Source organism: Lepeophtheirus salmonis, chromosome 2, assembly GCF_016086655.4.
Source record: "Lepeophtheirus salmonis chromosome 2, UVic_Lsal_1.4, whole genome shotgun sequence".
NCBI lineage: Eukaryota > Metazoa > Arthropoda > Copepoda > Siphonostomatoida > Caligidae > Lepeophtheirus > Lepeophtheirus salmonis.
The window spans coordinates 15,452,252-15,479,831 of NC_052132.2; the positions used below are offsets into that span (position 1 = coordinate 15,452,252).

The 27,580-nt window shown below is 31.3% G+C and overlaps 4 protein-coding genes across 8 annotated transcripts; 2 read left to right on the top strand and 2 right to left on the bottom strand.

The window, feature by feature from the left end:
- Positions 1 to 9,461, bottom strand: LOC121132300 (uncharacterized). Of its 3 annotated transcripts, none has more exons than XM_071886628.1 (4): positions 8,845 to 9,012; positions 8,703 to 8,777; positions 8,468 to 8,633; positions 1 to 568 (listed from the first exon to the last, which is right to left on the bottom strand). In XM_071886628.1, the coding sequence occupies exons 1-4, from the start codon at positions 8,949 to 8,951 to the stop codon at positions 488 to 490; spliced, it is 429 nt and encodes a 142-aa protein (XP_071742729.1). In that variant the 5' UTR covers positions 8,952 to 9,012; the 3' UTR covers positions 1 to 487. The 3 variants fall into 3 exon arrangements, with proteins under 3 accessions (XP_071742729.1, XP_071742730.1, XP_040583606.1); XM_071886629.1 differs by having other exon boundaries at positions 1 to 697; XM_040727672.2 differs by lacking the exon at positions 1 to 568 and having other exon boundaries at positions 8,246 to 8,633; positions 8,845 to 9,461.
- On the top strand, positions 1,143 to 8,832 carry LOC121132298 (uncharacterized). The gene is made up of 6 exons (XM_040727671.2): positions 1,143 to 1,316; positions 1,377 to 1,466; positions 7,396 to 7,819; positions 7,898 to 7,987; positions 8,042 to 8,187; positions 8,315 to 8,832. Exons 1-6 carry the CDS (start codon positions 1,266 to 1,268, stop codon positions 8,351 to 8,353), a joined length of 840 nt encoding a protein of 279 aa, XP_040583605.1. The 5' UTR covers positions 1,143 to 1,265; the 3' UTR covers positions 8,354 to 8,832.
- Positions 9,439 to 18,627, top strand: LOC121132301 (uncharacterized). Of its 3 annotated transcripts, XM_071886626.1 has the most exons (11): positions 9,579 to 9,719; positions 9,775 to 9,861; positions 9,926 to 10,528; positions 10,594 to 10,979; positions 11,032 to 11,169; positions 12,085 to 12,381; positions 12,440 to 12,515; positions 12,568 to 12,734; positions 12,799 to 12,937; positions 16,448 to 16,735; positions 17,635 to 18,627. In XM_071886626.1, the coding sequence occupies exons 3-11, from the start codon at positions 10,315 to 10,317 to the stop codon at positions 17,751 to 17,753; spliced, it is 1,824 nt and encodes a 607-aa protein (XP_071742727.1). In that variant the 5' UTR covers positions 9,579 to 9,719; positions 9,775 to 9,861; positions 9,926 to 10,314; the 3' UTR covers positions 17,754 to 18,627. The 3 variants fall into 3 exon arrangements, with proteins under 3 accessions (XP_040583607.1, XP_040583608.1, XP_071742727.1); XM_040727673.2 differs by having other exon boundaries at positions 9,439 to 9,861; XM_040727674.2 differs by having other exon boundaries at positions 9,455 to 9,861; positions 17,640 to 18,627.
- On the bottom strand, positions 18,449 to 27,525 carry LOC121132302 (uncharacterized). Its single transcript, XM_040727676.2, has 12 exons — positions 26,668 to 27,525; positions 26,503 to 26,607; positions 25,890 to 26,063; positions 25,429 to 25,817; positions 24,847 to 25,042; positions 19,782 to 19,860; positions 19,649 to 19,698; positions 19,533 to 19,590; positions 19,119 to 19,334; positions 18,965 to 19,064; positions 18,654 to 18,914; positions 18,449 to 18,597 (listed from the first exon to the last, which is right to left on the bottom strand). The coding sequence occupies exons 1-12, from the start codon at positions 27,400 to 27,402 to the stop codon at positions 18,573 to 18,575; spliced, it is 2,388 nt and encodes a 795-aa protein (XP_040583610.1). The 5' UTR covers positions 27,403 to 27,525; the 3' UTR covers positions 18,449 to 18,572.
- Positions 27,526 to 27,580: the final 55 nt, after the last annotated feature.

Sequence of the window (27,580 nt, forward strand, 5' to 3'; positions counted from 1 at the left end):
TAAAATTTATGAGATTGGCTTTATTTTGAGCATTTATAGAAATACACTTGAACAATGTTATGATTATGGATCTGTTCCATATAACGGAGGTGTTTCGACTTGTGTTTCTAAAGGACTCTCATTGAGTAATTCATTTTCTGAAGACTTTACGTGGGATGAAATGGTACTTGAAATTGATGAAATGAATGTGGAGGTCTCCTCGTAGAGCGAACTTGCACCAACATATATATTGTCCGGTAGTCCCTGCAGGTTAGGCATTAATGATCCATTTGCCTCATGTGGAGTGGATGAATCCTCAAGAAATTCCTTGATTACTAATCCCAAAGCACACGAGAAAGAAATCACAATGAAACAGAATGCAACTTTTGATAGTATTGTTGATCGGGGTTGTTCGATTAAGACATCAACAATCGGAGAAGGTTCCTCAGGTTTGACGGCCTTAAATAATTGTCTTTGTTGTTTGCGGTTTCGATGACGAGGTTGAATATCACCAGACATCTTGCAAATAAGTTTCTCGTGTGTGTTTAATCGTATTTACTATTTCCAGTGCATGTGCTTTCTTTGAAAGCTAAGAAAACAACAAAATGTTACTTGCCAATGACACTAGCATCGACATATAATATATGTAAATATAAATCTACTAGGGCTTTCTTTTACATTGTAAGCACGCATAGGAGGTTCCGACATTCCCCGTTTCCTACAATGTGAACATTATTAAGCAAGAAATATTAAAATTATTTCACCTATATATTTATGAGGTCTTATGTTAGAGTATTAATCTTAGGCAAATATAAACACAACATCAGTCATTTGCTTGGGAATATTAATGTATACAACTTCAAAATTACTAATTTCAATTTTTGATGTAGACAATAAATTCTACAAGAATAAATTATTTACTTTATCAATGTATTGGTTAAAATTGAAGTTGTACATTTATCGATAAGGACACTCTAAAATAATGAAATCGTTCTATTATTGTAAAATAAATATTTGGAGATGGTTATAAGAATATATTTTATAGTTTAAATGGATCCTAACCTTTTATTTTCTTCATTCAACCTCCAACATATACATTATTATACACACAATAAATCGTAATAATATTTTTTATAAAATTTCACTCTCGCGTAAATTACATACCGTAAGAGTTGACACATGACTGATTTGGATCGGTACAATGTTACATATTTGCCTTATTTTAATGGTATGAATGCTTTTATAGCAAGTATTTATTTTCTCTTCATCATTTAATATCCTCTCTAATGGAATACTCCATTTTTCAAGCCGTTCCTGCAAAAGTTTATTTAGAAAAGGTGATTTTGTACTTTACTTTATGTGAATTTACATTGAAGTTTATCCTGGCTATAATATAGGAAGATCATGCCGAAGAGTTCAATTATGAAAATTTGGAGAAGCCAAGAAAAGAGGATTACTATGAAGATATGGTATTTAAGACCAACAAAGTGAGATCTAAATTAATTTTAAATAATCCCAGATTTACTTCCGTTTTTATTTCTTTCTTTCCAAGTCAAGGTTGTATCATTTTTATAGCATAATTAGTAATGAACGAAATAGTAGAAGGCCACAATCATAAAATTGCTGAAACAAATGATTGTCCCTTCAATTAGAATTTCTGGATATTTGTGCAGTTGTTATTTGTTTAGAGCGTTTTCATTGAGGCCATAAATTGTATCATATTTGAAGACGAAGCCATCTTGGGGCCTCATAGTTGATATTTTAAGTACATAAAATTGACAAATTTACGATACATCAAACGCACTGTTAGGAGTTTTCATTTGACATCAGCATTGTTGAAATTGACCATTTGGGGGGGGCTTAAACAAGCAAGTTTTAATAACAATGAAAACCCTTTTTCATTAAGTTTAAAGAAAATAGTGAACTATTGCATGTCAAAATTGAGCCAACAAATAAAAGGACTTAAACCTTACTGTCTATTAAAAATATATCACTCTAGTAATGTCTAGTTTTTCTACATATCTAACCCTAACATCGGTATAAAATCTTATTTCCATATTATTGTAGACACAAATTAACTATTACTATGAAAAACAAGATATGTTTCTCTAATTATTCTACTTTTCTCGTTCCTAATCGATCAGAAAATAATGAATTTTACAAATCTACCCACTTTTTGAGATTTTTAGAACATATTACTTTGATTATATTCAAACATCATTATTGATCATTCACATCAATGCAGGTGTTATATTTTGTTTGTTTCTTAAAGCCATTTGACGAAGTTTCATGAATATTTATTGGAAATGTGTTGATTTTATGTGTGAAAAAATATGAACTTTAAGTACTTCAATTATGATGCAATTTATAATGTCAGTGAAAATACTATATATAGAGGTACATATGTAAAAGATTTATAGCCAGGAAACATTAAATGAAAATAAGTATTCAACCTGAAGAGGGGTAGATGTCAAAATGAGATACTCTATCTGGAAAAATTAAACTGGATTTTCTGCTCTACTTATTGCAATCAATTCTATCTTTCAAATCTGAATTTTTACTTTATAGCATCAAAGTTTTTAAAATCTTATCTCGCAATATCATTATTTATTCGGACCAATGGCAGGGGCGTTCGTAGGATTATATATATAGCTTGGAAATTTTGCGAAAAAAAAACCCAAAAATCCTTAGCTATTCACAAAAAAATTCAAATATTATATTTTTTTCCAAAAATCCACAACTATCCACAAAAAATTTCTAAAATCCATAGCAATATCATTAATTTAACAAAAAAGTTAATCAAATTTTTAAATTTTTTGGAAAAAAAATTCAAAAATCCATTGCTATTCACAAAAATTTCAAATATTTAATCTTTTGCTCTCTGGCATAATTTTCCCGAATAACGACAACATTTTCTATTAAAAAGCAAAAATTACCAATCTTATATATATTTGCAACTTTTGTTAGTTTGTTACCTGGCTATGCTACGCTAATAATGCACATAGCCTATGCGTATGTCCTCCTTGGGACATCTTATTGAATAGGTTACTTATTTTAACCGAGTGCTAGGGCTTCTTTGGCGGGTGTGTAAATCAGTTTTTGCTCCACTCTATGCATAACTCTTGGTGTTTATGTAAAAAATTATTTTGTACAAAAAACTGCCTATATAGCATAAGGCTTTAGCCTGAACTTTAAGGTAACTAGTTTGAAAACAGAGATATCTAAGCCTTGATAACTAATTTTGTCAGAACAAGTTCTTACTGGAAGATAGGAATATAACATAAAATTCTACAAAAATGAATATACAGACGCTTTGGCTCTTTGGACGGATAAAAAGTAGGGTAGGGTAGTCCATAGAAATAGGTGAATTTTCAAATGTTTCATGTTTCCATGTTAGCATTGTATGTCTCAGCTATCAATTTCACCTCTAGGCATCATTAATTTGTAATTGAACAATAAACATAGTATACAAGGTAAATCCGGAATAAATTTAACAGCTATTTATTAAACTTGTATAAGAGATAGAAAAATTATTATTGAAAGCCACATTAAATGTAAAATGATTATTTATAATGAAAGCCTTCATTCTCGATAACGATCTGTACACGGCGTCTGAATGCGAGGTATGCCTTTGCTACCTCGTGCGGATCTATGTCCTTCATTGTATTGACGATGGGGTCCTTCAAGGCCTCATCTGAGGCATGTCTATTCTTGCAAGGAATCATTTCTACCCAGCCCGACAGGTAAAAACCATAGAGATTGAGATCCGTGATGTTGGGTGGCCAATGAAATGGAGATCAAAATCCGGCATATTTTGTCCTAAGAATTATTGGACAACCTTGGCCTTATGAATATATGAATTAGAATATATATGGCTTCTCATCAGTGACTTCATTCATCCATGGGATGACCATGTCCTTCAGAACGTACTTGTAGACCTCCTTGGTGACCTACTGGTCCTTTTGGAAGAAGTCGGGGGGGGGGGCATAACTTGTCTCTCCGTGCTGATAACCACCAGGAACATAACCGAACCCGGATTCTTGTATTTATGACTGGTTGGACCTCATGAGGGTCTATATAGTTCCATCTATCGTTTTTACGTTTATGCTTGTGGTCAATGGTGAAGATTTTCTCGTTGAAAAAAACCACCTTTGCTCTTCATTTGTTCATGCCTTTGTTCATACTTTCTGCCTTATCTGCTCTATTAGCAGATGCTTTGAGGCTTTGACCCTAGACAAGAAACACAGATCAATCTTGATGATATTTTGATGGTCCCTTTGCTCACGTTGCAGTCCTTGGCCAGCCTAGGAATTAGTGTTTCTAGATGAGTGTCAATTGATCGTTTCAAGCCAGCTATGAGTCTTTTTGTCTGGATTTTACTCTCTCAGTATTTCCATCCTCATTAAAGGCCTTAATCACGTCATAAACTGTTGGTTTTGGATATTTGAAGAAGGAAATTATCTCCTGTGCGAAGTGTCCCGCGCGGCGAGCTTCGATGATGGAAATTCTTCTGACTATTTCTATGCTTGAACGACGAGTTACTCAAAAAATATGATATTAAATTCGACAGCTAACACATTTAGCTTGTCACCAGTATTACATTTTTTATCAAATAATCTCTACAATTCTCATAATTAGCAGTTAAAGTTATTCTGGATTTACGTGTATTTTTGGAGTCTATACGTTGTAGACAGAAAGACGATTAAATTTTCAAAAACAAATGTTTATAGAACCCCAAAAAAGTTGTACAAAAACTGATCAAATTAGTTTTTGAACAACCTTCTTCTTGAAAATTGTATATGAGTCTGAAAAAATGGGATGTCAGTAACAAGTTTTGGATTATTTTCGAATAAAAAATTCATTTTATAAAATTGTCAAACGTTATCAAAAAAACTAGATCATTAACATAATCAAACGTTGACCCTTTATCCCACACCCCATAGGCTCATGAATGGAATAAATCCGTTCTACGTAGTGTTGTATCAGTTCTTATTATTTGGTCCAGTCTTAGGATCGCTCCTATCTCTCCATGGGTCTGGTCCTCAAGAATCATCGGTACTTCGGACTGTCAGTACAAGAAATGATTAAATACAGTAGAAATAATGTTGTGTGACGTCATCAAGGACCACACTTTATAAGTTTTAGGACTGATATGTAGGAATGAGCTGGACCGTACCGAGACTTAACTGGACGGGACTGCAGTCTTTAGTACTAAATACATTTTGAAAAATAAAATATACCTATAGTACCTATATATATGTATAAGAAGTATTTTTTAGAAATTGATAAAAATATTACTAGGAAAAGGGACCCAAGAAAGGCCCATCCCATACTACCAAAAAAATTATAGTGACGCCCCAGACTCAGAGGAATAATCTGTAGAGAGGTTAGGCATGCCATTTTCGTAGAGAAAAAATATAGATTTAGGATAAATAACGGAAAACCTGTTGGTGATATTGCTCTTTTTTGAAGTATTTGGTATATTAAAAAATGCACAATAAAATTATAATAAACTAGTGGAGTACCCGGCATTGCTCGGATGATTGTTAGGCATTGCCAAATAGACAGAAAAACTTTGATTTGCTAATACAGATATATATTTCAATGTAATTTTATAATATTTATCATCCAGTAATGCTATTTTAAATGTAGCTCTTTAATCATAACTAATTTCCTCCCTCCAAAATCATAAAATAGGCAGATGTTAAACAAATACTATTACTCATACGCAGGCCCACCCTTTTTAAATTCTGTAGCTCGGTTCGATCCGGAACATTTTATCTAATTTGACTACAGTAATTTAGTTTTTGGTTCATTACTCTTCATTTAAAAAATATATAAATTATAGTTTTAAATACTTAAATGTAGCCCAAACTATGGTCTATCAAACGCTGTAAGTTTCATCCTATTTAAATAATTGATTGTATGTCATTTGGGGTAATATATGCTTCAAAAAATATTAACGGAACACAAATTATAGTTCCTGAAACTTAAAGGAAAAAAAAAGGATACACTTTTTATATAGGTTCATTTAATATTGAAACTATAAAGTTTCCGGAGCTATATATTTTTTTTATATCTAAGCTAACTTACCTAAAGTACCATTTTTCTAACATGGGGTCGAATGAGGCTGATATTAGTAAAATCAAAAATGGCTATGCCTATTTCTATTTATAGTGATGTGTCAGTCCTTATCTATATGGTCCAGGCTAGTCTTAAGACCGGTCCTTCGGACTGTCGGTCTGTGGAATTTTTCATACAAATATCGATGGTTTATTAAGCCAAATAAGATATATGACATATGTTCTATGATCATTGCACATATCTTGCAAAACATATACTTATTTTCATTATATACAATATTCCACGAACATATTATATTTTTACTTATTTATATAATTTATTTGACTAAAACGTAATAATTATTTAAAAAAAAGGAAAAACACACTCAATGATCTCACGAGGGATCCATTTTACCTTCTTTAAGGGACGACAAGTGGGACTGGATGGGACCTGACTAGACCGCGGTCCAAATTATTGTACACAATATATGTTGTGTGCTTCAAAGATTGTTATTGTAAAGTATTTCACTTTTTCCAATATCCTTTCCCCGCTTACAACATACTCTCTCCCTCCCTAGATTTACTTTTTTCTTTGGTATTAAATAAAATACGGGATATTCTTCATATTAATTGATGGGCAATTTAGTTCCCTTTTTTTAAAATGGACTTCTACACAAAATGGTAGGCTTAAATATAATTAACCCGAGTATCAAAATAAAGATACGAGTCTTCAGACGAAAATAAGCTAGAGTTTTTTTCTATAAGATATCAATTTTATTTATTTATTGACGAAAAAGCTAGCTAAACCCATTTGACTCCACCCATGGGGTCAAATGAGTGTACCTGACTTTTTATTTGATTCAAATTTTCTAGATTATTTTCAATTACAAATTAATGCTGCGATAGGTAAGACCTGTAATGCTAACATGAAACATTTGATAAGTTCCCCCAATTTCTAAAGAAAAGCCTCCAAACGCTCCATTAGATCCCACACTACTCTACTATTGAATATTTGACAAAAATGTATCATATTTAATTTTTTATTAACCTGCATACTTATTTAACCTTCTATAACTCCACAATTTATGCAACAACTTCCCACAAAAATGACAGAATCCGCCAACCGCGACCGTACATTTCAATGTTAGCATCCAAATAATAGGTCCTAGCATCAAATTCAAGTTTAATTTTTCTGTTTGAAAAAGTGTGAGAAAAAATATTCAATGCACGACATAGATTTTATTCGATACATAGAGTAATTGCATTTCACATCCTATAATAAATATATAATAATATCTTACTCCTTAAGAATAACCAAACAATTAACAATTCATTTCTGACAATTTTTTTATAGCAAAATTGGAGTCTCAAAGAAGCCTCTTATGAATCTAGTTCCTACGAAGATATAGATATATCTAAAAATACAACATCCTCCTCACCATCAACACCTAATTACACTGAAGAATATGCAAATATATCACCCAATAACAATTCTCGCTCTTCCTCTCCAAAAAGCTTGGAAGAATTTAGTCTTTCAAGAAGATTCCCCTCTATCAAAATTTCAAATGATGCTACTCTCTATACACTACCCAGTAAAAAATCTTCCTTTGTTTTACATATGGATCGAACTTATCAAAATCCAATACAATGCGAAAGGTTTCGCGAGGATTTAACAGAAAAACGATCTACATCAACGAGTTATGCAATCCTCTGTATTATAATTTTTACCTCTGCAACAGCCTTTATTTGTGCTGGTTCATTTCTTTTATATCAATCCTGTGAGTTTTGATTCCATTTTCTATCATAAATAGGTATTTAGTTACGAATATTCTTGACTTTTTTGTGTTTCCTTACAGTACAGGGGAATATCATGACCTTGAAAGACAGACCTCAGAAAGTTGAAAGCTCAAATAAAACCTCTTCCATCATTCATCCACTCTCAGAAGGTATACGATACTTTGACATTTTTAAATTGTATTTTAATATAATATTATTTCTAGAAAAGTATATTTGGGGTACCTGGAATTCATGGAGTGATTGCTCCAATCATTGCATTCCTGGGGAAACTAAAGTTAGAACAAGAAAATGTTATGATCTTAGAAATAGGAGGGAAGTCATAATTGACTTGACACCATGCGTTCAAGATGTAAGTAGTACTTTTGGTGTGTACAAATCAAGGAATGATCAATACTTTTTAAAACCTATTCTATAGAATAAATCATACAATTATATTTACACGTTTAGTATATAAAATATGAATATTCATTTTTCAGGATAGTTCAAATGTCGAAATTGCATTATGTCAATGCTAAATTCCTACTCATCCATGATTCAAAGACTATTGAGGCATCTTGACCTAATTCCTCAAGGATTTTTTTCAATGCAAAATAAGTTGCCTCCTTATCCCTGCATAAAATCCATCTTACCAATATTTTATGGATCATAATTGCGTCATCATTATCGCAATCCCCATAGAGTCTATCCAAACAAGCATATGAAAAATCACACATTGTACCAAGTCGTCTCCAACTAACACATTTCTTTGTTAGTTCAAGACATAAGTCTTCTACATTAAACTCATTCATTGGTTTTCTACAAGAACAAAATGAGGAATTATAAGGAATGATAAGTTATTCAACGATTTGTGAAAGGGTTTATTACTTGCTCGCCGTTGCTACTTGATATTTCCGATTACATCCAATGACTATTGGTGCTTTATTTATGTTAATGTGGATGCTAAAATGAATTATGTTGATAAAATATAATGAAAAATATGTATAAATAATAGTAATTATTGCTTAACCGTCTATCATTCTGACCCCCATTGACTAGTGGATATTCTTGAGCTTGAGGAATCACCTCCGTAGAATTTTGATTTTCAGATGCAAAAGATCCATCGCTGATCTCCATTATTCCAAAAATACTAAATCAGAACAGCTTGACTGATGACGTATTGAGGTAAACAGTAATGAAACGTCAAAAACCATTTCAGGCTTTTTATTTCCTATTAGTATATGCATAATATTATCAACCTTGACACAAATTGATCTAACAACCTTTTGAATGTAGGTTGTGACTAAGTGTTTAAACATAAAGGAAGAGCCTTTTGATTTTAGCCATTATTGTCCTAAAAGTTGTTTATAATTATATCGGGGCAACGAATACTAGTGTCGAAGTAGGGCTGAAGCGAAAAATAAAGTGATTTAAATGATGGCAGATGGGGAAGTTTGAAACGATATACTTCGCAACTAACTATACATATCACTCAACCTTTCTTTATGAAGAGTTCTTCCGAATTGACTATACAGGTTTCTACATTTTTAGAGTATAATATATTTACTACATAATCAAATTTTATAGATAATTTTTATATATTAGGTATGCATATAGTACGCACGTTATAAATATTATGCAATACACAATAGTTGGAGTGCTGAAGGATTCTCCTGGAAATAGGATTTTTAATGCTTGTACTACAGAAAAGAGTGAGCAATAATAAAAAGTACATTTGAGAGAGAGAGAGTGAGAGAGGAATATAGTGGCTATGAGAAAGCCTTTTGATATAGTAATGTTGTAAAATATTAAACAAATGAATAAACTACAGCTGGAAACTTATCTCATTTGAAAATGGACATAATAAGAGACAAAATCATCAACAAAATCGATGAATCCACACTTGTAAAGCATATTCAGTTCATTTCTGGGTCCTTTATTGTTGCATCCTTGTTTTTAGACTTCCTCATCAGTGGAAAGTTTATTAATCAATACATTTATTTGTTCATCTTCATAGCAATAGCATATACTTCAGCAAGACTTACAGGTGAATCATATAAAAGTTTAATAGTATTTTTTTAATGAATATATGAATTTATTTTCTTCTGCAGATCGCCTTATTCCAAATCTTGGAAGCATCAAATTATCTGTTTTAAGAAATGAAATCCGTCTTCTAGGATTCCCAACTCAGATTTGGGAATCAATCAAAAAACCATCATTTCTAAAAGTGGAATATGAGGAAAGAGCCGTAATTGAGGCCTGGGTGAAGGAAATAACAGAACACTATATATTGAATTGGTACTCTACAAGTACGGATGAACCATCCAAGTTTGTGGCTGAGGTAGAGGAAGAGTTAAGAATCATATTCAAAGGGATTCTATTAAACCTTCAAAGTCGTAATTGGGACAATTTCCTCATCAAACTATCTAATTTGTTTATTCTACATTTGAAACGAAAAAAGTCAAAATTCTCGAAACCAGTTTATCGTCATCCCATACTCATGAGAACCCTTTCAGAGCATGACTACTATGTTTCAGCTATATCTGCCGTTTTGAATAAGTTTGGGAATCGAACAAAATATACCAAATATGCTAATACCAATTACTGTTCCTTGCATCACTTAATCATTATTGAGATTTTGTCGAAGCAACTCGTTACTAGGATTTCAAATATTTCAAGTACATCTAATAAGAAAAAAAATGAATCTCCCAATGGTTGTTGCCTTACAAATTTTAAACTTAGAACAAAATAATGTATAAATATTTACTTTACTTTGCAGTCAAAAAACTAGTGAACGAAGAGATTGAGGGAGCAAAGAAGTCTAAGATTAAGAAGGTCCCCTCTTCTGAGAAATTCAATATAGATGAAAATAATTTGGAAAATACTCACATCAAAATTATAGAGGGCTCACACAAGAAAAGGCCCTCAATCAACTTACCAAATATTTTGAATAAGAGTGTTAATAACGATAAAGACACTTCCAAGACGTATTCCACTCCGGAGCCTAGTGGCAATCCGAACGCAGAGATAAGAACAGATGATGAACAGACACAAGTCATTGATTTGAGTGATGAAGAAATACAAAATGATAATTTAGAGAGTGAGGACATGGACACTGCCATTATCAAGCTTCGTCAGCTTTTGGAAGAGAAAGAAAATAGCTATGTACCAATACTCATTCATGTTGCTTGTACTTGCATTCACAATTTTCTTACAGGAACAAGGAAAGCACAAAAGTTTGACTATACCTTCAGATGGGCGCATGTTCTTCAACATCAATTTGTCAGTGGAAGGATTCGATTCTTATGTTATTATTTATGATGCTGTTATTATAAATAAAACCTCATCCAATGTCGTAAGTCAACCACATGATTTTTTAGGATTCTTAATGTTTGGTAAATGAGTTACAAACTGGTAAAATATTATTTTGTGGTTTAAAAAAAAATGATTAAATAAGTAAAGTTCTGTCAGATTACCATGGAGGTGTAAAAAGACAAGAGTTGGGAGGACGCGTCCGCAGGATTTTTTTTTTTCCTATATTAACCTTTTTTTTTAAAGAAAAAACCCTTAATTTTTTTTTACTTCAATGACCTTTTCTTTATAAAGGAAAATCGATTATTTTAGAAAACAAATGCTTAAATTGATTTTTTTAGGTGAGGCTACAGCCCCTCCAGCCCCCCGCGTACGCTCTTGTCATGGCTTAGCAACGTTTTTGACAGAAAAAGTAACTAAGTAATATAAATAGTAACGATGCCCATGTTCTATTCTTGCCTTGTATTAATGTCTTGAACGTTTATTAATTCAAATTAAATTAAATTTTTTAAAGTGTATTTTTCATTAAATAGAGCGTTTTCATGTGACGTCACAATTGTTGATGTCGGCCATTTTGTGGACCTAAACAACCAAATTTGACAAGAATAAAAATACTTTTTCATTAATATTAAGGAATATCGTGAACTATCACCTTGTCAAAATGAGACTTACAAATAAATCTCAGTTCATTGGGTCCGTTAAAAATTAATTATTAAAAATGAAAGTAGCACAAATTTTTAATAAGTTTATTTAAAGAAATACTCTACTTGTTACAAACTTTAAATCTTGTCTATCTTGTCAATTTTTAGCTCTATTTTTTCAGTGTTTTAGTGTCATAGTAATTTTCCCAGTTTTGTTTTCGATATATTACCTAATTGAGGGATTTAAGTCAAAATATGAAATATTTATAATAATAAGATTAGTCTAGGATGAATAGCCATACATTCATTCCTTTCAGCCCTCATCAAATCAATTCGAGTACACAACGAAAACAATTCAAACAACTCGATCCTATAATGAATTTGTAAATTTGGAAAAGGATTTAAGAAAGAAATACAACTTGGAATTCCAATTAGAAATCGAAAACTTAGCACTAAATCAAAACAAATTAGACATTTTAAAATCTTGGCTAGATAAATTGATTCACCACTATGAATCCTCGACGTCCTCTGAAGTGAAGCATTTTTTAAAATATCCAACGGATGAAATAGATCTACAATTGGGAAAAGCTGACAAGGGTCAGCGAATAGATAAAGTAAATTATATGAAACTCAAGCTTGATCTTTTATTTTTTTACATTATTTCTCCAAAAGTTTCTAGCAAAGACGGTCAGTGGTGTCTTTGCTAGTATAAAAGACAGACTACCAAACTTTGAGGATGATAATTCAGGTAATTACATTGATACGGACGAATATTAAATCAAATCCTATATATAAATTAGTTCACGAGGAAGATATCGAACATATGGATACATCAAATGAAGGATTAGAATCCGGGATTTTATCAGATCTTTCAATTAAAGAGCGCCTTGAAAATGGCCATATGGATAAGGATGATAATTCTCTTCACCTACCAGTAAGACTGAACTTTTCCCCCATGGCCAATGAGGTGAGCGAAATATTTATTTACTTTGTAATCTATGTTTATTATGAAATAATAAACATATTTGAAGCTCTCTGAGTTCGAAATTAACTTAAACTGCGCAGTACATGAAGAAATGAGATCTAATAAAGAAGAGTGTAAAAAAGTTAATGGGAATGAAGTCATTGTTTTTCAACGAGGAGACAATTACAAAAAGTTTATCGAAAAAGGTTCACTATATTACTACTATATAAATATATATTCAGTGTAGGGTGCACGACAAAAAGAGTGGGTCAAGCAATGCAATATTGAACGTGAATAATTTTGAAATAAGTCATCTATACATATATTAAATGCGATTGTCTCTGTGTGGGATTGTCCAGGAATCACGCCCAAACCAATGAATGGATTTTGCTGAAAATTTTATTGTAGGTTTTTAAACCTCAAAAGATGCTTTTGGTAACATTTTTTAGCCTTCAAGGCCATGGTGGCCTTTAAATAGCATTGTTGTGAAATCGAATTTTTGACTAGCAAAGGACTATTTCATACGATAGTTCAACTTGAATATTTTTCTTCTCTAAATCTTTTTAAAAAAAGCAGAAGAGTTCAGAATTAATTTTAATTTCTTAATGTCCCGAGCAACTTTGGACAAACGTACTTTATCTTTTTTTATATAAAAAGGGTGCAAAAATACATGCCAACATACAGCAAGAATAATTCTTAAAATTTTAAGGTCTTTATTTTTTGTTTTATATTAGGCTGAAGAGTTCTCAATTAATTTTAATTTCTGAATGTCCCAGGCAACACCGGGTATTTTTTTTGTGTTTGGAGGTTTTGTCCCAAGAAATTGAGTGAATTTTTTAACATGTATTACCTATAAATTTCAGCTATACGGTAGTATATGTAACTGAAAAATAATCTAGAAAATTGCAATTACAGAAAAAGTATTTTGATGTTAGATGTGGGGTCAAATGGGTGAATCAGATTTTTTTTAATATAACTACAAAAATGTATAGCTTTTGAAAAAAAATTATAACTTAGTTTCATGTAAAGACTTTTACCTACACGAAAGTTAATTATGTTTTAGCTAACCGTTTTTGTGTAGAAGTTATTATTTAAAAAAAAGAAACATTGAAACATTGACAATTTTATAATAATATGAAGAATTTCTCATGTTTTATTTTATATCGAGGAAAAAACAACATCTTAACTCGAAGAAACAAGGATGCGTACAAAAGAAGGGCATTGGAAAGAGTGACGGACTTGAAACATTTTTTGAGGTATACTGCACAAATTGTTCACATAGCCAAGGTTAATAGAAATACAAGGTTAAACCATAACGCTTTTTCGAAGGATGTTCGACTTCCACTATACTTTTTAATATTGACGTCAAAGAGTATAACTTTTACCAAAAGGAGCTATATATGTCCTTCCTTGATTGTTACTGTTAGAGTACAGTTGTTATACTCTATAATCTGTCTGTCTTGCCAAGCAGTAAGTACGGTACATCAAATTGAAAATTGTGGCAACCCCGATTTCATCATGACGTAACCTTGGACATATCCATATATTAGCTTCCTTTTAATTTATTCTTGAGCCAGGGAATGGGCGCACTATTGTCGGAGCTCTTTAGCTCAAATGCACTGCAAAGAGATGACTTATACCGAGGTCACCCGGGTTAATCTCAGGCCAACATATGCAGCTGCTGAACAGTCGTACCCTTTCCATCTCTTGGGCAAGCCTTGTTTGACCCCACGTTAGAAAAAGGGATTTTTTTGTTAATCTTATTTAGATTTTTTTTAAAAATCATTATAGGTCCTGAAACTTCATGGTTGAATGTATGGAATACGTTTATACAAAAAATAAATACCCTTATTTTTTATTTTTTTTGAGCTTCAGAAACTTAAGCTTAGCTCATTTTTTTCCGTTCATATTTTTTAAAGCATATATTGCCCCAAAAACATACAATCACTCATACAAATTTGATAAAACTTAAACAGTTTGATAGGCCATAGTATAGGCTACATTTAAGTATTAAAAAGATTCTTTTTAATATCTAAAACTGAAGAGTTATGAACCGAAAACTAAAGTACACCCATTTGACACCCCACTATCTATATTTGGTGGCTCAACAATCCTGAATAAAATCAAGAAGGGAGACAATTGCTATTTATTTTTTACTCAATATATGTATAATGCATATGTATATATACATACATATAGCCCAATAATTTATAAACATAGTCAAAATCATTATAGCTTGGTTTTGAGTTGACGGCCACATATACTAATGAACTTTCAAAATTCCATAAAAGCTTCAACAGAGTGTTGGAAACTATGACAGACATTGATTTGTTCAGCCGGATATGATGACTGTTTTAACCGAGTCAAGGATGGGGTGGGGAATAGCATTAACCTTATTCTCAAAGTTGCCGAATCAAAAATAGTGCATCAAATTCGATTTTTTTACCGTGGACACATAATTCTTTAAAATCCGAGATCTCAACTTCTTTGCTCTTTCCATTATTTTCAGCCTCTGGCTGTATGAAATTGTTGTGTCTTGACGAGGGAGAGATACAAACTTATTTATAGTAGGAGAGATCCAGGATGACTGAGAGACAAATGAGAAGAAGAAATGGCGGGGAGGAATAATATAACACTTATTTACAGGAACATCTGTATTCTTTATAATACAAAACCATACTCTAATATATTTACAAAATACATGACTATTTATACTACGTAAAATACAGTACTTATAATACATACAAGAAAATACAAGAAGATAAGAACATGAAAGGAAATATGAAATACATAACAGAAATAAAGCCTTGTTTTATTCAAATGTAGGTAAGAATGATAGATTACAAGCTAGATGCCATGTGCTTCAAAAGTATTCAAATTGTGTTTCAAATTTTGGGATTGGCGCTAATCTTGGCTAATGAATTTTCCTTAAAAGTCTCAGTTACCACCACTCATATCATGGGCGTCCGCAGGGAGTGGGATGGAGGGCCCTCACCCTACACCAAATTAAGGAATTTTTGCTTTTTACTAGAATTTTTTTTGTCACTCGGGCAAATCATGCAGCAGAGCAAAAAAATTTATTCTCTTTTGAAATTTTTCTCCGTGAAAAACGTTTGAAATTTAATGTTTGTATTTTTTTTCCAAAAATTTAATATTTGAAATTATATTTTTGTAATTTTTTTTCAAAAAATCATCTTTTTAGTTTTGTCCAAAATTTAATTTTTGTAAATTTTTTTGAAAAAATTTAGTTTTTAATTTTTTTTTGTAAAAAGAATTTAGTTTCAGTGAATAACTATGGATTTTTGAAATTTTTTTATATAAAAATATAATATTTCCAATATAATTTTTGAAATTTTTTTGTGAATAGTTATGGCTAAAAATCGACTCCCCTCCTAAGCTATTGCATATTCTGCCAATTCTGCAATGGTGTTTTTTGTTTTTTTTGTCTGATCTTATATTGCTTGCAATTTTCTCAGGAGGACTTTGAGCATCAAGAAAAGTATTAGCCTTTATTCATTTGTCTTCTTTCGGCGTCGTTTTGAATCAATTTTGTTCGAACAAAAATAAAATTTATAAAGAAGACTTTATTTCATTTTCATGACTCAACATCGTATCGCTTAAAACAAGAGCGATAAAATACCTCTTGCAACACGCCCTTTTTGATCGTGCATTCTGTGTATATAATATGTACATATAATTTTCTTAAATTTTTTCAGAAATGTTTAAAGATGAGTTAACAGAGAGCCTTACAGAAAAGTTAATTCATCTTTCCATACTTTTATTTGTGGATGAAATGAAGGGCAAATACGCATGGTTAAAGTCCCAATTTATGATCAACATTGCAAAGGTAGTATTATCAAATACAGTAGATGAATTAATTGAGGATGTACTCGCATCATGGACAAATGAGAATGCATGGAAAGCAATTTTTATGCAATTGAGACAAATATTGTGGTATGAGAAATTTGATGTGTCCTCATCCTGTTTTGAAGAGCAGTGTACATGTAATAATAACCTCAAACAGGGGTGTCTGCAAGATTATATATATTTTTGGATACTAATTAAAATAAATTAAATTTCAAACATTAAAATTTAAAATCCATAACTATTCACAAAAAATTAAATTTTTTGGATACTAATTAAAAAAATTATTTTTTTAGGATACTAATTAAAAAAAAAAATATTAAAAAAAATATTTTTTTTTAAAAAATTTAAAAAATTTTTTCCATCGAAAAGCTATTTAAAAAATCCATAGCTATTTTAAAAAATTAAATTATTTCGGAAAAAAGTCAAAAATTCCCATCTGTTCACAAAAAAATTTATTATTTTGGAAAAAAATATCAAAAATCCATAGCTATGCCCAAAAAATTGAACTTTTTGGAAACTAATTTAAAAAAGCTATTGATAAGATGTTAAATTTTTTTGAATATATTTTAAAATCTATAACTATTCACAAAAGATTAAATTATTTTGAAAAAAAAAGTAAAAAAATTCCCATCTGTTCACAAAAAATTTCAAAAATTCATAGCCATTCACAAAAAATTACATTTTTAGGATACTAATTAAAAAAATTAAATTTCAAATATGAAATTTTTTCGAAAAAAATTTCAAAAAACCATAGTTATTGAGAAGATATTTAAAAAAAATTTAAATCCATATCTATTCATAAAAAATTAAATTATTTTGGAAAAAAAATCGGAATCCCCAGCTGCTCAAAAAAAAAAATCCAAAAATTGAATTACTATTATTACATTTTGTATAAAAATATTTCAAAAAACTATAGCTATTAACAGAATTTTTTTTTTTTTTTTTTGGGGGGTGCAACAGCCCCACCTGCCCACCCCCTGCGGACGCTCCTGTCATATATTCTTCAATAGTTACTATAATTTATACTTTACTCTAGCTCAGTCCTTCAAGCGTATTGTCAAGAATGTATTTGCGTCGAAAGAAGCCAATCGCGAACTTATCTACAATATCACTGATCTCATACTTAGTACAGTCCTGAACGAAGAAAATAAATAAATTCAACCCAATGAATTATGTATCAAGACTCGTCCTGTACTCTAAGCAAAGTCGGCTCCTATTCGAGGGAATGAAAACAATTAAAGCCCTTCACAGTTGTGTCCTGCTTCGAATATTGACTATAATAGTATTTCTCTGGATTGAACTCGCTCTTTGATTATTAATTCCTTGAAACATTTATTTGATACTATGAATTCAAACTTTTTTCTTCATAATGTGTTGCTAAATTGTAGAAAATAATGAATACTAATTTTTTTACACTCTTGTACCTATTAAATGGATTTATTTATGCATTGTAGTCGTATAAATAAGTGCTTAGTTATGAAATTAATCTTTAACAAATATATTTTCAATTAGAAATGAGTATTCAGGGGCGTCCGCAGGATCATATTGGTTTTTAGATTTTTTTAATTTTTTAATTAAAAAATTAATGCTTTTTGGAAAAAATTTCAAAATCCAAAGCTATTCACAAAAAATTTAGTTTCAAATGGTAATTTTTTTGCAAAAAGAAATCATAAACTTTATTATGAATATTAAATTATTTCCCAAAAAAATCAAAAATCCATAGTTATTCCCAAAAAATTTAAAAATCTCCAGTTATTTACGAAAAAAAATTTCAAATATTAAATTAAAAAAAAAAACACTCAAATATTACATTTTCTTGTAAGCAGCAAAAGTTTCTTTTTTTTTTGGGAGGGGGGGGGGTATAGCCCCTCCAGCCACCCTTGCGGACACCCCGTGTATTGAACATAATTTATTCAATGAAAAATTTGTCAGTTCATACAACTAACGATAGGATGAAATATAATTTTGTTCTACTTAGAGATCCTTTTTGATATGCAATCTGAAATTAAATAAATGCTAACTTAGATTATTTTGATTTAAAAAAGGTGAAATTACATATCCATTGCAGGTAGAGATGATTCTAAGCAATGGGTTGCAACCTGTATATGACAGGGTTTATGACACACAAGTTGGCAATCCCGACAGATGTAGCCCTGCTTCCTCAGACGAAAAGGAATATTACTTGAGCAAACTTCACACATCTTTCCACGTTTGATATGCTTCGCCACAAAGATGTGGTCCATGAATATGTGTAACTTTGTTCCTTTCATTGATATCTTCTCCTTGGCAGCAATTTCCGCAGGAATGAGATAATACCTGGAGAAATCAATCATCAAATGAGAAATCTGATATTGAAGGATACTCACTTTTTAATGTTATTTTCATCAACTTCCATTACCAAGGATGATTCTTCTGATATAAATGTGCCTGTGGATATGGCCTGTATTTGTCCTAAGTTTGACTTTCCTAATTGATAATGATATTTAATTGGTCAAACATGATTTTTTGAATCCCCCTTACCATCCAATACATTCACGTTTGAGAGGGAATAAGCTCGATCTGCGGAAATGGATCTGGATTGTTCTAAAGCATCTTGCTTAGCTCGAGCTGAGCTTGTATCACGGGAATCTCCAAAACTGCCGATAGAGAAGGATCTTCCAGTGATGCGTTTTTTGAGCGTGCTCACCAATTTCCTTTTCTTTCGATTCCGACTTCGAGTAAGTGGGGATTCATCTCCTTAATGACGGAAACTAAATAATCAAATAATCCCAACCTGATACAATTCAGCATCTACGTTTAACATAAAAGAAAATATCTCCTCTCTCATTTAATATTAATAAATACATTCTAAGAATGAATTTTTAGCTGCATAATCACTATAATTTGGTTTATTCATTACAGATAAACATATTATTGACTGTATTATACACTTACTCTTTCCCATAGACATTTCAGAGCCTTCTGAGTCCTCACAAGGTGCATTCAACCCATCCTACATGAATATAAAGAAGAGGTTCTCTTACACATTTTATCTATCACCTATTGCATACCCTTTTTGTATTTTTCAAGATGGTTTTGTGTTCATTTACTCCAAGTAAACCTATGGATTCAATCAAATAATAAAATATCTCGTTGTTTTTTTTAATTGGATTGATGTAAAAATAATTTTGTTACGTTACTCACTTGATTGATTTAAAGAAACTGCTGCTTGCTCGAAACTCCGATTGAGTGCAACATCTTTATTCAATTCTGAGAGGATAAACTGAAATGATATGAAATATATTGTCATGAGATAAATGAGCTTAACACTTTATTAATAAATAAAAAACTTTTACTAAATCCTAAATGGTATATTTACATAAGGTGTTGTAATTTAGAGACATGTCAAAAAAACGTTATTGAAAAAAGTATATAGGCTACAAAGATAAGCTTGTTGGAAATGTCCCAAAAACTTAAATATTTGAAATTTAATTTAGAAATTTTTTTCAAAAAAAAAATTATAATATTTTTAATTTAATTTTTCAAATATTTTTCTTTATAATTTTGGATTTCTAAAATTTTTTCGGAAAAACTTAAATATTTGAAATTTAATTTTTCAAATTTTTCTATTAATAATTGTGGATTTTTAAAAAAAAATTCCCAAAAACTTTATATTTTAATTTTTCAAATATTTTTGTTTATAATTGTGGATTTTTAAAAACTTTAATGTTCGAAGTTTAATTTTTATTTTTTTTTTAAAAAGAATATTTGAAATTTTTTTCCAAAAAAAAAAATAATATTTGAAATTTAATTTTGGAATTTTCTTTTTGGAAAATTCAAGAAAAAAAATATATCGGAAATTTATATGATTCCAAAACTTTCCAAGAAAGTAAATTTTCTGTATACAGCTATAGATTTTTTGAAATTCTTCGTCTATAGCTGTGGATATTTAAACTTTTTCCCAAAAAAAAAAATTCCTCTGTGAATAGCTGTGTATTTTTTACATTTTTTTTCCAAAAAAATAAAATATTTGAATTTTAGTTGGTAGATGGCCAATTCTTCTAAACAATGGAATTATTATTTAATAATTGTTGAACAATTAACAAGAGCTGATTCTAATTCAACAAATCAACGTTGAGAACACTGATTCACTGAAAAGAAGTAGAAACATAGACTGCTAACTTAAGAAAATAAGATGTATATACTATATACATTTTTGTGTTAGAGAGGTAGCACTGATATGGAAATTGTGATAACCAATGTACGTCCCAATTATTTTATTAAAATTGTGTATAATACCAACATCATAAAAATTAACTATACGTTAGTATTTTCTGTCAGCAATATTTATTATCATATTTTCTCATTTTCCTAGGTTAGTGTTCTGATCACTCATGTATTGAACCCAAATTAAATTGTACTAAATTATCTCTACTGTCAAATCACAATTGAGTATTGACTAACTAACAAGGGTGTGTCCTTATCGGTCTCGCGGTACAAGCGGTTCCGGCTTCAAGGACCAATATATTGCTTATCGGTCTCGTTTCTTGTGTTTTTTTTCCTCTATAGAATATATAAAGAAAATACAATAAGTATTATAAAAAATAAATTAGCTGCAATCAATAAATCAATTTTCTGAGTTTTTTGTTTGTTTTTGGAGCAGTGTTTTCCAATGATGTTTTTAAGTCGTCAGTGATACAGTTTTATCTGACTTCCAAATGGCTGAGGCCTTCTTATGGATACGGAAAAGTAGATGGAGTACATAAAAAATGGAAGAGGTGGGGTAGATTATAGATGCCAAGCCCCCCTACACTCACACATTTTAGCTGAGGCCCCCTTTATACGAAACATGGGTATTTATTTGAAGACTGAAAGCAATCCTCAATTCTCCATCTTCCTGCAACCCCCCTACCCTCCTACCCTCCACTAGGTAAATCGCTCTGTCCCAACTTCTTTTGATCTTGCTGGCCATTTGTATAGTCTTGAGGTTTGATATACTGAGGCTAAATTGGCGAAGATCTAGTGTTGGCACATTCTTATTTTCGATCTTTATTTTTTTGCAAAAAAAAAATCTTAGTTCGTTGTTTTATCTTTTTCAAATTATTCCGTCAGGAATCATGTTTGAGTCACAGCATTGACAGAAAAAACGTCAGCAAAGCAATCAACGCCTACTTAAAGAAGATTAATTTTAATTATGCTCAATCCTACAAATATCGTATTGAAACCGTTACTAGTTTTGCAAAACAGGTGCGAAGTTCTTGGAAACCTCTATCCATTGCACTGGGATGGAAAAGTCATGGAAACTCTTGAAAATCCTAATTGCTTTGAAAAAAGAGTATCCATACTTCTTTTGAGAATTGGTGGAGTAAAACTACTTGGTTTTCCTGCATTAGAATACAAAACAATTGATTTACTCAGCCAGAGAATTGCAAAGACTACTTTTAATTTATTGAGTGATTCGAAATGTACAAAAATGTTAGGGATATAGTTTTTGACGCAACACCATCGAACTGTGGGAAACTATATGCAGATTCAATATCAATTCAACAATTTTTGAAGAGAAATTTGTTGTGGGTTGCTTGTAGATATCATATTGGAGAAAGATTGCTTTTAAATTCTTGTGATGCATTGAAAATTAAAGTATCCAAAATTCCTGAAGTTTCTTTATTTGGAAAATTTAAAAAAAGTTTTGAAATATTAAACCACAAAAAAAACACAGTTAGTCTCTCAATAAGAAACTTGGAATAAGATGAAAAATGTTAACAAAAAAAAAAATGATATTTTCACTTTGAAAGAAAGCTTTAAAGTTTGACTACTCTAGAAGGGGCTTTAAAGAATTAATTCAGCTCACACTTGTTTATTTTAGTGACGTATCTCTGAAATTAAAAAAAAAAAAAAAAAAAAAAAAATGAAAGACTTGGAACTCTTCAAAATACTCGATGGATGGGAAAAAGGCTATACTCAATTAAAATGATACTACTATCAGCTCGAATAAATGTATTGCCTCAAGGAACTGTTTCTTACCCTGGACAATCGGAAAAATTAAAAAACATTTCTTTGTATATTGTTGTATTTCTTGGTGGATAACTACCCAGTCTTTAACTTCTGCTCCTATACATGATTTAAATCTAATTCATACTATCCTAGAATATAAAAATGTATAACGTTCATTGTTAGCATTGTTTAGTATGTCAGTCGATGAAACGGCAAAAGTGAGGATTACGAGCAAAATTCTCGAAATAGAAGCCCCCATATAAATGGAACTAGGAAAACAAAAATTCACACTGAAAACCTGAAGAAAATACAACTGATTAGTCAAAAGTCATTATGCCAGATAATTGGAATAAATTTCGAATATTAAATATCAATTCTGATTATTTACAGACACTTGTTTCTAAATGGAAATCAAACAATAGTTATATTAATATAAAATCCATCGTGGAAAACATATCTGTTGTAAATGATGGCGCAGAGAGGGAAGCAAAGCTTTGCAATAACTATGTAGGTACATCAAAAACGAGAAAAAAATCAATCAGATTATAAAATATGGCATCTAACTCTATGTGATTAAAACCTATATTTAAAAAAAATATAAATTATTCAGATTTACTAATTTGCCAACATTAGATATAGTCCAATCCTCAACAAATTTTTAAAGACTTGTTCTAAAGGTGAAGTCTCAATATTTAAAGAAAATAGAAATTGATTCAGATTTGTTAAGCAATATATGTATGTTTATGTTATGAAATAAAATGAAAATAATCCAATTTGTTTAATCCAAATATGTCAACATAAGATATAGTACAATCCTCACCAAATTTTGAATAGTTGTTCTACTGATTAAGTCTCAAAACCAGTACAGGGGTCTATTACATCCTGTATTTTTTGAAAAAAACGGGGTAGAGCGATCACCGTATCCTCAACTCACGGGCCTCGCTTTGAAAACCATTGCATTAAGCAAATTTAGCTTTCGGGGCCCCTACTGGAACATGGGCACTACGTACTCTGGGTATAAGGTAGCTACGGCCCTGTTTGTATCTAATATCCTTTTCTGGGCCCGAACCCACTTGTTTTATGTCCCTGTTACGAAATTAAGCCTGTATAAAAAAGGAATACGACCAAAAATCGGAACCAAGATCCATAAATCTGAACCGAGAGCGAAACCGTTGAAATGAAAGAAACGATTTTTGCCACAAAGAAAATCCCAGTAATGAATTTTCTTTTCCTTAGCAGTTGTCATTATTATCTAATTCCTGAGTAATGAACATCCTTTCATAAATGGATAAATTTATATTCAAATCCTGATCAAACATTCATGTGTGCTCTTAAAAGATGGAGTATAAATCTTTAAGGATTTGTTGTGGTGGACTTATACATAACTGTAAGTCCTTGTTGGACTCCAGAGTAGAATTGGAAATCGACATCGGATAATTATTGCCAAAATCCTTGCTTATTTCCTTCTCCCCCTCCTCCCTTGTTACAGCTGATTGAAGCTGATCTCCTCAAGAACATTCTTTAAATTGTTAGGGCTAACAATTTGATTTGTGGTGTTTTTGTTTGTTTTTTTTAACATGCCCTTTATACACACGATTTTGACTACTCATAATATCTGCTTCAGGCTGCGTTGTGTCAGTTCTTATTTATTCGGGCATGTCCAGTCCAGTCCTAGGACCCCCCTATGGGTCCTTAAGACCGTCGGTACCGGAACTGTTTTTTAAAGTATTAGAGCTGAGTGACATAATCAAGGACCAAACTGTATCAAATTTATAAGTGGTATACAGTACTAAACGATTATGACTGAACTGGACGAGACTGCAGTTTTCAGTCCTAATTAAGGACCGACACAACATTAATTTCAGCATAACTCTAAACTAGAATATGTTTGATATAGATTTCATAAATCATTTAATTAAACTTTAATATGGTGGGGGGAAGGCGGGGAAGAGTAGATGTTCAGCCCTTTAAAATCTCTATTCCTCTTAAAATCAAAGTATTATTTCAAACTAAGAAAGTAAATTTACTTATTTCCATTAAAATACAATTATATTTCCTTCAGTTTTTGTTTGTTTGAATGTGTTTTATTTTATTTTTCATCTTTTGGCATCAAATACGTTCACAGTCTGTTAATAACATGTTTTTCATTGTTAACACATAAAACGTTCTAAAAATGCAAAATTGACATTTACTAAACTATTTTTCGGAAGGATATTTAAGTGCTAGTATTTTATTTACAAAGTAGCAAAAAAAAAAAAAAGTCAGAGAGACTTACTTGAATTGTGAGTAAACCATTGTGTGTGTCATTTCTCGATGCAAAAGGCCTTCCTTGAAGAGGTATAACATGTCTTTGACTTGGAGAAATGAGTAGTTCATCAATTGCAACAATCCCAAGGCCCAAAAATTGTTCTTCTCCCTCCACAATATCCCAAACTTCAAAGAGAATCTCTTTACTGAGCGGACTCAAATGTCTAGAACAAAAATAAATTAGAAAAATACATAGCCCCAAAGGCAGGGACGTCTGCAGGGGATTAAGGATTAAGGAATTCTTGATTTTTACTAAAAAACTTAATATGGAATTTTTTTTTGTGAAACATTTAATGTAATATAATATTTCCATTTTTTTTCTTCCAGAAAATGTAATATTTGCAAATTAATTTTTCAATTTTTTGTGTGTGGTTGTGGATTTTTTGAATATTTGTTTGTAAATTTAATATTTAAGGTTTATTTTTTACCAAAAAATTTCATTTTCAAATTAAAAAACTGATTACCCCCCCCCCCAAAAAAAAAAAAAAAATATATATATATAATCCTGCAGATGCCCCTGAATCAGTAACTCAAATGACTAAAAAGTTACAATGTAAAGTCTTCATTCCACATGAGGCTTTGATTAAGACCCGTCTTGAACTTTTGTGATGGTTCATCCAGCTCTAGTATAACAAAGGGATGGCAGGTAGTTGAGAGACCAGAAGCCTTTACAACAAGAACTGAGAGTGCGCGGGAGTTGATGCCCTTTCTTCCATCTTTCGATTTGTTCTTTATGAAAAAGGTGTTTCCAGATTGGAAAAGACTATTGGGAGGGTTTTCATCTGTTTGAATATTTTTATCTCTCGAAAAGACGGGGAAAATCGTTCCTTCCAAAAAGTCATCCATATCAAGAGTCATTGTCGTTCCACGAAGAGCAGAGACAACAATGTCACTCACAAAGGGATGGGAGTCATCATGCCCATCTAGTTCTGTTTGAATCTTTTAGTTAAAAATACAACAACAATTAAACAAATGGTTAGCTATTGATCTCAAAATGATTCTCAGTACTACCTCTGGCCATCCGTCTAATTTAATTATCACAATTCTATCACAATTAAGGATGGATATACTCAATCGACCTCGCAATTTCGTGATGTTGAATGTATAATATTTCCTAGAGTGTGAATGGGATTCGCTCACACTTAATTTTAGAATGAGAGTTGCGTTGATATCTGCTGTGACGGTCTAATAATGAATGTAAAAAGAGTTATCTAATAGAGGACTACGCTTAAAATATACTATGTAGCACACGGCACACTTAAATGAAGTAAATGCTGGGATTTAAGGAGATAAATATTGTTTTGACTTAAAATGACTGAGCTAAGTCCTCATCAAAAGCGCATAAAAAATGTTGGATGTTATATTTGACAGCATACAACTTTTGGAATCAATTTGAGCTAATGTGTGCAGACCTTGATTCCATATTAATAATATCAAATACATATCTATGTAGTCAGACCTTTGTAAAAGTATACATATATGTATTTAATATTAAAGATACAGGAGATGAAACAATATCTTTTAATAAGTTAGTTTTTTGTTATAGAGAGTTATTTTTTACTTTAAAATATGGCATTAATTAAAAGTCTATGACGTCAATCTGACTTTTAAAGCTAGTACTTACAATATTATCTCTCTGCTGTGTTTGGGAAACAATGTTTGTGAAAATAGGACATTTATTTTCATGAGTTGATCTAACGATATCCGTTACAATCACAGACACTTTATCCTGAAGTAAATACAAAATTTATTTATTCATTTGTACAACAATAATAGCCTTTAGACCCACTTCTAATGACTTGATGTAGTCGTTTAGATTCTCAATCCAATTTTGCTTTAATATATCTAAAGTAAAGGCCTCACAAAGCCTTTCAAAGCAGGAATTAACCCATTCCACTGCTTTTTTATCTGAACCACTGCATTTCATCGATATTGAAGGAGTATTCTCTGAAAGAGAATCTGCTGCCGGTTCATCTCCATCCTCTATCTCACTTGTAAGAGGTGGTGGAATTGAATCATCTCCACATTTGTATGCAAAGGAAGGTAATATAATATCCTCTTCGATCTCTCCCACAAAAAGATCTGCCTTCGTTGTGGAATAGGGTATAATGCCATTTGTAGGATTATCTATTTTTTTACTCCCACAAACATAGGCTTTAGCAGGGATAATCAATTCTTCAATTACTTCCCCTCTCTGCTCTACCATTTGATCTGCCTTCGGACTTTCCTTGGGTTGAAGCTCAGTCTCCTTCATCAAATCCTCCTCTTTCTCCTTCTTCCATTGCTCATCGTTAGCCAGGATTGGACTTTGTGGCATATCTCCATTTTGCTTTTTGTTTTGAATCAATTTTTTCTCATTCTCCTCTTTAACAGAGTTGGAAACAAACACGGAAATACAGTAGACAATTGCACCTGCTAGAGCCCAAACCCCTAAAGTAAGGATAACTCCTTCAAAGTTTCCAGGAATTACTTTATCAAAGGAACAAATGATATCGTCAAGTCTATCCGCTAAATCCTCGGCCATTTCCAAATAACTCACTCTCACACCAACACTTGAACTCTGTTCATCATAATTTAACACTGATTTTTGAAAAGAGAAAATTAAATTTCATTTGGGTACATGTATGTGTATTATTTTGGCAAAATTGTTAAGGTCTACAAAAAAAAAAAAGGAGAAAGCTGAACTTTCGTTTTTTAAGAGT